Here is a 12,705-nt window from a genome sequence, read left to right on the forward strand (position 1 = left end):
CCAGGGTTCAATTCACCCTCGGGCATCTCTGTGTTGAGTTTGCATGTTCTCCCCGTGCATGTGTGGGTTTTCTCCGGGTACTCCGGTTTCCTCCCACATTCCAAAAACATGCTAGGTTAATTGGCGACTCCAAATTGTCCATAGGTATGAATGTGAGTGTGAATGGTTGTTTGTCTATAAGTGCCCTGTGATTGGCTGGCGACCAGTCCAGGGTGTACCCTGCCTCTCGCCCGAAGACAGCTGGGATAGGCTCCAGCACCCCCGCGACCCTCGTGAGGAAAAAGCGGTAGAAAATGAATGAATTTATTATTAACGTCATAAATTCATTCCAGAAGGCCAGACTCAAACCAAAACGAACTCTAACCAAAGCAGATTTCTCCATGAAAACAAAAACATTATTCTGCTGCAGCCACAATTTTAAAAATTTTATAAATACATTATGAACGTTCTAAAACCAATAAACATATACCTTGCCGCTTAATAGAAAAAATTGAATTGTGCATGTGATGCACAATTTGATGGCTGCCTTGACCTGTGCGTCCACATAGAGAACATGCAAATGGCCAAGCAAGGATTCGAACCCAGGTCTTCCCCATCGCCTGACTGTGTGGCCAACATGCCGCCAACTAGTTTAATGCATTCTCAGGTTCTCATAACGGTGCATTCCTTCCATACATAATATTATTAAAATCTAATGTCATCCATGTCAGATGTCCGTATCGAATGATACCACAATGCCCAGAGGTGCCCTTCCTCTCTAATTCCATGATAGCACAGTTACTGAGCTATTGCTCTGTCTGCACGCGGCTATAAATGGCCGACTGCCAGCTCAAGGCAGCTAGTCGGCTTATCTTCTGTGAAACATTATTTATGCTATTGTAGCGTTGGCTTTATTAAATGCCCATGTTATTACTGATGGATGGCGCCTTGATTGCAAAGAGCAAGCGACCAGATAAGGAAATAGAAAAGACCGAGTGTGTTTTGGAGCGGGAAAGAGAGAGAGAGAGAGAGAAGGAGGTGACATAGTATGCAATGTGTTGAGTTCATGCCGCTCCAGAAAGTCAAATGAATTAGTACCTCCAGGAAATTACAGCGAGTTGTGTTTGTGTGTGTGTGTGTGTGTGTGTGTGCATGATGCATCACATCTCGTTCCAGCTCCTCTGCGCCTGCTCGTCCCTTTGGGGGCTCGTAATGAACAGACATGCTCTGCCAGCGGAGGTCAAGGTCATGGTTGTGATTAGTGCCAAACATGAGCATCACCCTGTTCTCTGATGGGAGGCAAACAAGCGTGCATGATGACTGCCAGCTTATCTGTTATCAGCCCGTAGAGCCATATTAGCCCTTGCACACCCATGTTGAATGCATCAACGGGGATTAAGTCATCGGAATCATCCGCATTCCGTCATTATTTATGACGTGTTTTTTTGAAAACTAAAGACTCATTATTACTTGATCTAAGTCTCTTGTTTAAATTTGGCCAACTCATTCTGGGTCTTATGGGTTTGTATGTTCCCAAACGCCTCACGGTTCCGATTGAATATCCAAGCAAGAGTCACACTGGGGACACTAGCAGAAACACATCCATCTTTTCCCATCCACTCATCTTCTTCTGCTAATCCGAGGTTGAGAAGCCCAGATTTCCTGCTTCTTTGTCTGGCTTTTCCCAGTGGAAGCGTTCCCAGATTGGCAAAGTCTCTCCAACATGTCCAGGGTCTTCCCCGCTTACTGGTCGCATGAGGTCCAAAGTGGCCAGAAGATATGCTGACCAAATGCCCAAACTATCTCATCTGGCTCCTCTTAGCGTGGAGAAGCAGTGTTGCTACAATGCATCTCACATCATCTCAAAGCAAGACTTCAATTCCCATTTAACTGTATTCCTTAAGCTTCATCAGCAGATGGAGTCTGCCCAGTTGTCATGGTGATGGATCTGATTACATATGAGCTCTGGAGCTGGAATAATTTCAGCCATAACATTTATAGAATTTGATTCTTGTATACAGTCTCAGGGGTGGCTCCCGTTGCATCCTAAATTAACGTTGTAGTTTAGATGAAGCTTTCTGTCATCCTTATTTCTAATATAAAAGTGTCCCTTACCAAATGCATACAGTGTTACACTGTATGTCTATTGGTGTCGGGCCTCAATTAGGCTAACATTAATTAATTCTTGCAATACCTAAAAAAAAATATATCTAAAAATGCACAGGCAATGCTTTTCTGCTCACACAAGTTTCTGCTGCTGCAATCACACGTACACTGTCGGGATTCCGTAGCTCCACAGCAGTACAATTTCCAACTTTCTTTGGCTTCATGATTATTTAGCAACCATGCACAGTAAAAAAAAAACAAAAAAAAACACAGACACTTATCAGAAAACAAATTCTAGCTCTTGGTGTTGCACTGCACTGGGAGTACATACCTGGATAGATCCTACTCCAACAGGAAGAAAAGTAACACACACTGAGTTAAAAATAACTGAAGATGATTAAAGAATTCACTGGCCAGAATCTGTCTGTAGTGTCCCAACTGCTATTTATTCTTGACAGAGATTCAGCTGCCAAAATGTAGATGCTTTGTTTGGGCACTTAAGTCCTAGTTAGGACTAATGCCACCTTCAACAACTGCATTGTTCTGCAGTTTGCTGTGGTAATACATGGATGGTACACTCCAATTTCCTTTGAATTCATCTATTTTCAGGGGACCTACATGATGTTTAGCTCCAGAGAAGAAGATCTCATTGCAAAGAAAACATTTCTATATGATCTTGTTCTATTACTACTTGCTGAAGACCAGAAGAGAATGCCGAAAGACAAAGACTTCTAACTACAAAAAATTTACTCATGGCAGGAATCTGTCTATGGTGTCCCAGAACCACTATCAATCCTTTACAGAGACAAACAGTCACAAACGTGTGTTTGCTTTGTTTGGGCATTCGAGACCTGTCATCCTATAGTCGGAACGAAGACTAGTTTGTTAGACACAATGTTTGGCCGTACGATAACAGAGACAGTGGAAAGTGGATAAACCAAGCTATTGCCATTACTGACTTCCACTTAAACTATGAGACTATTGATGTTCCAATATAATGCTTTGTACTCAAGTACAATATCAGACTCACAATTATCACAATAATAGTTTGCATGTCGTCCTCTTCCTTGTGCAGGTTTTCTGTAGTCCCCCATGTTTAAAACATGCATGTGATGGAGACAGCCTTTCATCCAAAGGTGCATTTCTCTGGTTTGGAACAGTGACCCACCCCATTCCACCCCATTGATTAAAAACTAATCTAGTAAAACAACATGCACCAGAGCGCACATCTGCAGGTGTTGTATGGGAAGACGTGTGCGTCTTCGTTCTGATTGGTCGTTGGAGTGCAGCGCGCCGTGCGCGCGGAGCTTACGCGTCCATTTGCCCCCTCCCTGCTTGCTTGCTTGCTTGCGCTCTCTCTGCCGGCACTATCTCTCTCTCTCTCCATCCACCTCGCGCCTTCGCCACTCGGACAGCCGCATTCCGAGCAAGGACGGCCGGGTGACGAGTCGACACAGCGCACGGAGCTACATAAGTGGAACATGTGATTTAAAAGGACGCATATAGGAGCGCTGCTGACGCAGAGACGAGTCGCGCGGAAAGCCCGCGCATCTGGGATTTTTTTTTTTTTTTACACCATCACATTTCTCCTTTTTCATAACCAAACCAAAAATATATCGGAATTATATAGTTAGAGTATACATGTGATGGATTTATCGACATTTTTTCCCCTAGATATGATGACATTTGCTTTTTAATAGTGTCGACTCCACCATATTTAAGCTAGCTTGAACTGCTTAGCAAAATATGCTAAAGGGTATTTTTTTTACACAGCACCAGCGTCTCTTTGGCGTATTTTAAGGAGGTAAAAGAGGACATTTTTTTTAAGAGAGCGACTCCCTCGACCTCCTTACATAAATGTTTGCGTGCCGTTAGTGCTCCGGTTTTCGGTCGAACCCCCCCAACCCTATTCCCTCCCCAGCTGAATACACAGACAGACTCACCTGAGCGCGCGCACACGCGCGCACACACTATGCATACATAATTGTACAGACAGACCTAACACGCGCGCACACACACCTCACCCCCCCCCCCCCCCCCCATCTGATGAATCCTTATTATATAGGTGGACGTGGCAAGGACCTGGCTGTAGCATCCTCCTCATCACCTCATCACCACCACAATCTTCAACGTCGTCTTCCTGGCCACCATGTCTTCGTCGTCGCGCAAGATCTCCTCGGAGTCCTTCAGCAGCTCGGTGGGCTCCGATTGCGGGCTAGAAAGCCCCGTAGGAGACGCGGGGGACGGTGGGCTCCTGGAACCGGCCGAGGAGATCCGAGGATGCCCCTTCTCCTCCCACAGATCGCTTCTCTGGAACGGCCGTAGCCCCGCCGACAGGCTGGCTTGTCCTGGGGGCGAGGAGAAGCCGGGAGTCGGCGTGTCCCACAAAAGGGTGACCAGAAGGAGGAGGGTGAACTTGGATTCGCTTGGAGAAAGCCTAAGGCGGCTGACCTCACCCACGGTAGGCCTTGTGTGTGTGTTTTTTTTTTAATGCGTACACGTGTTGTTAACGTATAGACATGTTAGGTAATGAACGCTGAATAGACATTAAAGTCAGCTATATTATTTATAGTCCAAATAGGCTATGAAGCCTTAAATCACCTGTTTCCAAAGTTCAAGACAACACTTAAAGGCATCATTAAAATTAATTGTAGTCTATATAACGTTGTCAAATGTATATCAAGCATGCAAGGTACAGCTGACAAGAGATAAGCTTGGAATATACATTAAGTCAACAAACATAACATTTCTCTCCATTAAGTTGTGATGGGCTATATACGAAGATTGCCAACACTGTAAAACACAACCACAGCACTGTAACAGGACAGGTGGCACTCGCGTATGAGTGCTGCCAGCATTGCTACTTAGGTTGGAAGGGTGGCGGGTCAGCCTGTCAGTGCTGAGTCCGTACATCGTACACTGCATCCTATTGGTCTGCATGGCCGCCTCCCAAAAGAATAGGAAGCCTATTCAAATGATGCACACGAAAGCCCTCAAACATCTTATTGAAGACAAGCAGACTAAGTACATAGGTTGCTGGATGCATGTCCTGTGGTCTGATAAAACCAAGATAAACTTGGTTGGGAGTGTCATGGTATGGCGCTGCATGAGTGCTGCTGGCACTGGGGAGCTACGGTTTAGCGAGGGGAAACAAACATACCAACATACAGTGACATTCTGAAGCATTTGAAAACTGGGCCACAGGGCGGAATTCTAGAATAATAAAACAGAAACAGTGTGAAACAGACCTGCTGAGAATCTGTGGGACATCCTCAAATAGATTTTTTTCTAACATCCACCATCTCCATGATGTTGTCATGGAGGAGTGGAAGAGGATTCCAGCAATTGGCGACCAGTCTAGGCCAAAGTCAGCTGAGGCTCCACCGTACCTTATAGTGATTACAAGCGGCATAGAATATGGATGGATGATCATTTGAGGTTCCAAGCAATTTAACCATGATAGGTTGTTCATTGGCTGGGCAGATTTGTGATATTATGGCCATACTTGGTATTCAGAAGTCTTCATGACATATGGCCAAAAATGACCAAACATTACCCTGTCTGGATCAGCTCTGGATGCTGGTTTTTAATAGTCCATAGTGTCCACTTTTCCACAGCGCTCTGTTTTCTTGCTGCTGTCAAGTTTTAACCCTAATAAAATTTGTCTCCCTATCATGGCCAGAAAGGGCGGCATGGCGGTCTAGTGGTTAGCATGCAGACCTCACAGCTAGGAGACCAGGGTTCAATTCCACCCTCGGCCATCTGTGTGGAGTTTGCATGTTCTCCTCGTGCATGCGTGGGTTTTCTCCGGGTACTCCCGGTTTCCTCCCACATTCCAAAATTGCTAGGTTAATTGTTTGTCTATATGTGCCCTGTGATTGGCTGGCGACCAGTCCAGGGTGTACCCCGCCTCTCGCCCAAAGACAGCTGGGATAGGCTCCTTGTGAGGAAAAGCGGTAGAAAATGAATGAATGAATCATGGCCAGAAGACTTATGGCATGTAATTGAACGCATTTTAGCTTTTAGACCAAAATGTTAGACCATAATGTTTTGAAAAAGTTCCACTTTTTTTGTTGTTTGTTTTCAAAAATCCAATTTTCTCATCATAAAAAAACTCTATAAAGGCCAATTAATACAATGTAACTACTATATGCACATATTCACATTCTGTGATAATAATTGTAGATAAAAACTACCACAGTAAAAACTACTACCACTATTTTAAAGTAGATAAAGAATCTTTTTCAAGCAATCTCAAAAATGTTAATGTTGACACGTTTTGTACTAAATACTTGAGTTCTTATCAGGACAGGAAGACATCGTTTGATATTTTAGTGTATACTCACTCACTCACTCACTCACTCACTCACTCACCTACTCCTGTATCTGTTTATTATCGTTTTGTTCTCCCACACACCATTGCCGCTTGTATAGTCAGTGGCTGCGTGCAGCGGCGGTGCCTGTTGTTGACTGCAATGGACCGTGACAGAGAGAACAGAGCATGCTCTCTGCGGCTGTCTTCACTCCCTGACCATGCTGACCTAGAAGCAATGACACCCCCCCCCCACACACACACATATTTACATGTGAGCAAACATTCTTTTTTTCTGTAACCCCCTCTTTGTTTCATCAGCTTAGTGATCCATGACATTGATCAAAGCTTCAGCGTGTTCCACAAAAGCTAAAAAAGTGTGAAGCAAGTGTGTTTAATAATAGGGTTGAGTCCCAATGAGTCACCGGGTGCATCACCACTTAAGACAAATAAATACCTCAATTGATTGCCTACCTTTTACATTCAGGAAAATAACAAGTTGTAACTGCAATTACCTCAGTTCTTAGACCCGATTGTTCGAAACAGTTGTTCCGATTGACTAAACAGATCACTTGGTTTTGCAACCATGAAGAAGAAAGACCCTCACATGGGTCTGGTTTGTTCAACTTTTGAAGCATTCTTCAAAATAATCAATTTCAGAGTAAAACTGTCTCCCTCATGAAGCTTTAGCTGTAACCCCATCCATTTTCGATGCCGCTTAGCGGCACTAAGGTCGTGGGCAGGGCTGGACAATATGTACCAAAACTTATATCCCAATATATTTAGGTTGAATATCAATATACGATATATATCGAACTGAGTTGAAACAAAAACTCTGAAACATTATCTTACATTACATTACCTTAACACTACATGTAGTCAGCCAAGGCATGCCCGATACAGTGAAAGTTCTTCTCCCATTTGGTGTGGAAGTGGTAATTTTTTGGCTTCTTAAGTTTGTAAAACTGGTTAGTTCGCTAACCCGCTAGCTAGTGGCCGTCTCGTGTACTTGCAGGACAAGAATTGCGCAATGTGATGTAAACAATGAATAATAAGAGTTCAAAGACGACTATAGATGTGTTATTTAATGTCTATAGGACTCTAATAATGTGAAAAAACGTATTTAGAACGTCATAAACAGGTTTTCTATGCTCTAATTATGAAAAATATTCAATTTATTAACATTGAATCCTGTATCACGGAAATGTATTTGGTCCGGTTGAAATGGTTGAACACGCTTAATTTGTGTTGGTGTTCATTGGCCACTTCTTCGTTGGTATTCTGTATTATTTTTTCTGGTGGCCTGGTCAATCTTCGAACATAGGAATTAAAGTTTTCAAAAATGAAATGAACGTTTGTTGATGCCAACCCTACTTCTTCACATTAACCATAAACACAGCTGACTCTGCGGCGTAAATGCTTTCTTAGAGATGTCAGCTTATGGTTGCTTTAGCTATATTGCGCTGAGTAGCCAGGACAGACACATGTGTACCACTTTTGTTGCCATCGCTGTCACCCTTCAGCCACAAAACGCAGAAACGGTCTTTGTCTGGGAAATTTTCAGTAAAATTTTGGTCAGTTTTCTTATGATCCAACAAATTGTGAAGTACAGAGAATAAACAGAGCAAATAAAAAAATAGGCTGGACACCATTGTGTCAGGAGGACAAGATGTCTTTTTTTAATTTTAAATTGTACTTATCCTTGTCACACTTCTTCATTCTACACACTTGTCATCATTGGCCTTGTTCTATAAATGTGTGCACTTTCTCAACTGTCTCAGTTGGGGCCCTTATTGCTCTGCTACTATCTATACACACACGTGTGAAACCGAGCAAGGCCAATCTACCACATTGTATGTGAGTAAATATGCCTTGGGTTTGTAAGACTGATTGATGATGTATGTGCATGTTTGCACACGTGTATGCAGCAGATAACAGTCGGTTCCTGTGACAAACACACAAACCTGCGCATGCTCTGTGCTAAATTACTTGCTGAGTCAAGGACACAGTCAAAGGCATGAGAAAGTACATTTCAGTTTTGTTCGTGTGCACAAGTCGGGGAGGGGAGCTGAAAGTCTAATACTGTGTTTTTAGCTCTCAGGCCCTGCAATAAGTGTATCTTCTGTGTATCCAGCCTTGTGAAAATTCAGTGCAGCATTTGAATGAAATTACATCTTTACATCCACGCTGTTGTTCATTTCTGCTTCCTATAATTTTTCCTCAACTAGTCCGTTTCTCACTTGTCTCTTTCTGTCTTGCCTCCACTGTTTCTGTAAACACACACATTCACTCCGGCTCACACATGCGCTCTCGAATTGCTCCTGTAAATGTCCGTAGTGGGTGGAGGCCTCGGAATGACCTCTCCAGCTGGCACACTGTGTTCTAGTATTGTCACTATAGCCTCGCATTTGAGCTACATCACACATAATCTCATTGGACCCGCCTTCTTGGGCCTATTCTGTCAGATGTGCAAAATATACCAGCTGTGCTGACACACAAGTACACACACACACACACACTAGCCAGCAGTGATTAGTAGTTCGTTAGTAGAGGTTCATGTGGGGAAGTATTTACATGGCGGACCGTTCTCACTATAAACACTAAAGGTTGAAATGGTGACAAACACCCATGAAGGGTGGCGGCACCTCGGAGAGTGAATGGAAGCTTCCTTTAGCATGCTAGTGTGGTGTTTTCCATCCATTCATCCATCAGTCAATTTTCTGTACCGCTTATCCTTATGAGGGTCGCGGGCATGCCTATCCAAGCTCACAAGGGGTTGTGGGGAATGCTGGAGCCTATCCCAGCTGTCTTCAGGCGAGAGGTGGGGTACACCCTGGACTGGTGGCCAGCCAATCACAGAGCACATATAGACAAACAACCATTCACACTCACATTCATACCTATGGACAATTTGGAGTGGCCAATTAACCTAGCATGTTTTTGGAATGTGGGAGGAAACCAGAGTACATGGGGAGAACATGCAAACTCCACACAGAGATGCTGTTGATTATGTTGTCGATAATACATATTGATTGATAAGCAGGTTATATTTTGTACGCGATTTCTGTGCAGCAAATGCATCATGTTTTAACTTCTTACAGACACAGACTGTTCAAGAGGCTCTGCAGAGAACTATGAAGTTTTACCGACAACGAGAGATCAGGTAGGATTCTTTGAGGTTATCATCTGTCTTTATGATAAAATAATAGATAAAATAATATTTATAATAACGTCGTATGTTGTTGCTTGTCTACAGCCATTTAATAGTTTCTGCTTGGGTTATCCACAGGTGTCCAGATTCTGGTAGAGGGGACCAGCAATGCGAAAGTAAGGAGGAGAAGTGCCCGTTTTTAGAAAATTGTGGTTCAGAAGAAGGCGTTCTTCAAATCCTACAGTATATGGCCACTATATTGGGTAAGATGTACGTGTGTGTGTATTTTGAAGGATTGCATGCAGTATCCACATGTGAGACATGTTACAATTTTGTGACCAAGTGTCGCAATACTTTCATTTATAGAGTGTATTTAATTCACTTTCCAAAAAACGCCGCTTATATCATTTTCTTTTGTGTCCCCCCGTCTCAGGAGTACCGTTCTTTGAGCTGCGTGAGCATTTTGGTGAGGAGTTCTTTGGCCTGTGCTTTGAAGAAAACGAACGCGTGCTCAGGGCTGTAGGCAGCAACCTTCAGGACTTTTTTAATGGCTTTGATGCCATTTTGGAACACATTCGAACCTCCACAGGTCGCCGTGCCTCATCTGAGAGCCCTACCTTTCAGTGTAAGGATCCCTGCGAGGAAGAGAAAGGTCGTAGGAAATTGGACAAAGCAAGAGAGCACGGTGCACAAGATGGCAGGGGGAAGTCACTGCTTCTTCATTGTTTCAATCCTGCCCCCGTGGTGGGACTGGTCATGCCTGGGCTGATAAGAGCTGTTTCCAAACGCATCTTTCATTCAGAAGTGGAAGTAGAAGAAGTGTCACCGCTGACTCCCTTACTGCCCAGTGAAGATGCACAACACAGTGATGGTGATTCCACCACACCCACACCATCTGCATCCCCATCTGCTTCACCCTCCTCCTCTCCGTCTCCTCCCTCAACTTTCCCAACCTCTGCACCCACGGTTTGTCTGTCTTTCCAAATTCATGAAACATGTCCTTCACACTTCCTTCCAAACGCTGCCCCAGTGTGTTCCAAAAAGGCCCCTCTTTCGCTTTCCACCAACCCCAGTGATCTGCGTATTAGCCTGGCTACATTTTGCCGTGCCTTTCCGTTTCACCTTGTTCTGGGCCCTCGTATGGAACTTCTTCAGCTTGGAGAGGGACTGCGGAAGCAGGCTCGCATCGAACCTCATCGGAGTCTTTTATTTAAGGACTGTTTTGAGATCGTCTCACCCAAGATGGAGCCTTCATTCCAGCGTATCCTACTGAGGCTAGCATCTCCTTTTACCATCCGTACCAAGCCGGACACCACACAAGCCGGGACCAAGGAGAAGGTAGGATAACTATATGATTATTGATTGCTTCAAATAAATGTATTGATTTTGCAGTCTTTGTTTCACATCACAAAAAGATTAATGTGATTAATGGGCGTCATTCCATTACGTGTTACATCCCCAGACTGTTGTTGGAGGACTGGCTCAAATGATCCATAAATGAATCAATTTGTGTTGTATTCTATATCTGGTTCTTTATTGATTGAAACAGTCTGAATGAATATTTACATGGCTACGAGAACTAACATGGCGATTTATTGGTGTTGTGCTGGATGTGGGAATATGGGGATCATTTCATATTTCCCATTTCTGTTAATAACCGACCACAATGTTCGAAATCATTTCCTCACCCACATTGTCCGTGCTTTCTTCTTTCTAGTTAGGCTTATACCTTCTTCCTACTCGTTCAGCATTACCTTTCTGCAGCTGTGAGCTAATATCGACATAACTTTTCTTCTCTGCAATGAGAGCTTCTTCTCTGGAGTTGCAAATACAGTGATCAATGAAGCTATGGTTGATGCCTGCTATAGAGTGGTGTCACACGCCACCAAATAATGGAAGCAGTGGTGTCAATGCATACCCATGCGGGAATAATATGCGTTGGGTGTACTGTATAGTACACTCCATAATTCTTGACTTAGGTGAAACTAAGTTATGCAAGAGCATGGCATTTCATGCCAATGTGCACCATTTACGGTCACAAATTATGTTCCAAGTGCCGAACTTTTGCATCAACTTTTTGGGTGTACCATCTAAATGATGCGTATCATTGGGAGGCATAATTCGTTTAAGTGTAAACCCCACTTAATGCTCATTTGTTTGGCTAACTCAAAGTGATGTTAAATTTTCATTTATCTATTTAGTTTATCATTTATAATTGTTTTGTATTGTTTTCTGCATGTCAAACTATAACTATTTTCTATAAAATGTATTTTTTTTTTATATTGGGGTGTTTTTCATATGCTTTGTACTTTAAAAAGGTCACAGTGCGGTACACATTAGGTGTTGCGGCCCACATCTTCCCCAGACCAAAGCTAGGGGTCTTCTCTCCTCCATGTACCACATGGATTCTGCAAGGAAGCAAGAAATATAGAGAGAACACAGAGCGAAAAAGAGGGATGGGCTGACATTTTCACTAGAAAGAGCAGCAAGAGAAGGTGACAGGCCAAAGTAAATAGTGCGACACTCCCCCAATGCTGTAGGCTACAGTGTGTGTGTGTGTGTGTGTTCTTGTTTCCTTTTGTCACCCAGGGACATTGGCTGTACAAGAGACATCCAAAGCCTGACAGAAAAGGTCAAATCCCACCTCGCTATGCCCCTGCTTTTTGTGTACCAGTAAACACAAGGAGGGCACTGGAGTCATGTTGTGTCTCTTCAATCTACTGCATTATCTCATGCTTTGCAGTCAATTTTCCCATGTACATAATATAATACTAGCGGAGCGATGATATACAGTATACCAGAATGACATAGGTATGGTGATGTTCAAAAGTGGAATGTGCCGTTAGTTCAACACACTCCGAGATAACCTTTATATCTGCTAGAGAAGAGCGTGCTTCAACAAGATGAGCATCTCTCCGCTCCAGAAAAAAATGACCTCCTATGATAATTATCAATAATCATCAGAAACAAAAAATATACATTTGTATGTTTAAATCATTTTGAAGTGTCATTCAACTCCTCAGATACGTATACGTAATTTTTGGCTTCGTGAATGCTGAATCGCGAATATGCGGGGATCCACTGTATACTCCTGGTCTGACAAGGCATTAGCTTTTTGTGTGTGTGTGTGTGTGTGTGTGTGTGTGTGTGTGCGTGT

At 43.4% G+C, this 12,705-nt stretch overlaps 1 protein-coding gene across 1 annotated transcript in view; it reads left to right on the top strand.

Annotated features, from left to right (window-relative positions):
* Positions 1-3,494: 3,494 nt before the first annotated feature.
* gucy1a2 (guanylate cyclase 1, soluble, alpha 2) overlaps positions 3,495-12,705 on the top strand; it is a 28,075-nt gene continuing 18,864 nt past the window's right edge. Inside the window, exons 1-4 of the mRNA XM_058079316.1 lie at positions 3,495-4,546; positions 9,499-9,560; positions 9,687-9,811; positions 9,982-10,886. Of these exons, the coding sequence (XP_057935299.1) occupies positions 4,235-4,546; positions 9,499-9,560; positions 9,687-9,811; positions 9,982-10,886 (1,404 nt within the window). The 5' untranslated portion in view covers positions 3,495-4,234. The remainder of the gene's footprint in view (positions 4,547-9,498; positions 9,561-9,686; positions 9,812-9,981; positions 10,887-12,705) is intronic.

Source organism: Doryrhamphus excisus, chromosome 8, assembly GCF_030265055.1.
Source record: "Doryrhamphus excisus isolate RoL2022-K1 chromosome 8, RoL_Dexc_1.0, whole genome shotgun sequence".
Lineage (NCBI taxonomy): Eukaryota > Metazoa > Chordata > Actinopteri > Syngnathiformes > Syngnathidae > Doryrhamphus > Doryrhamphus excisus.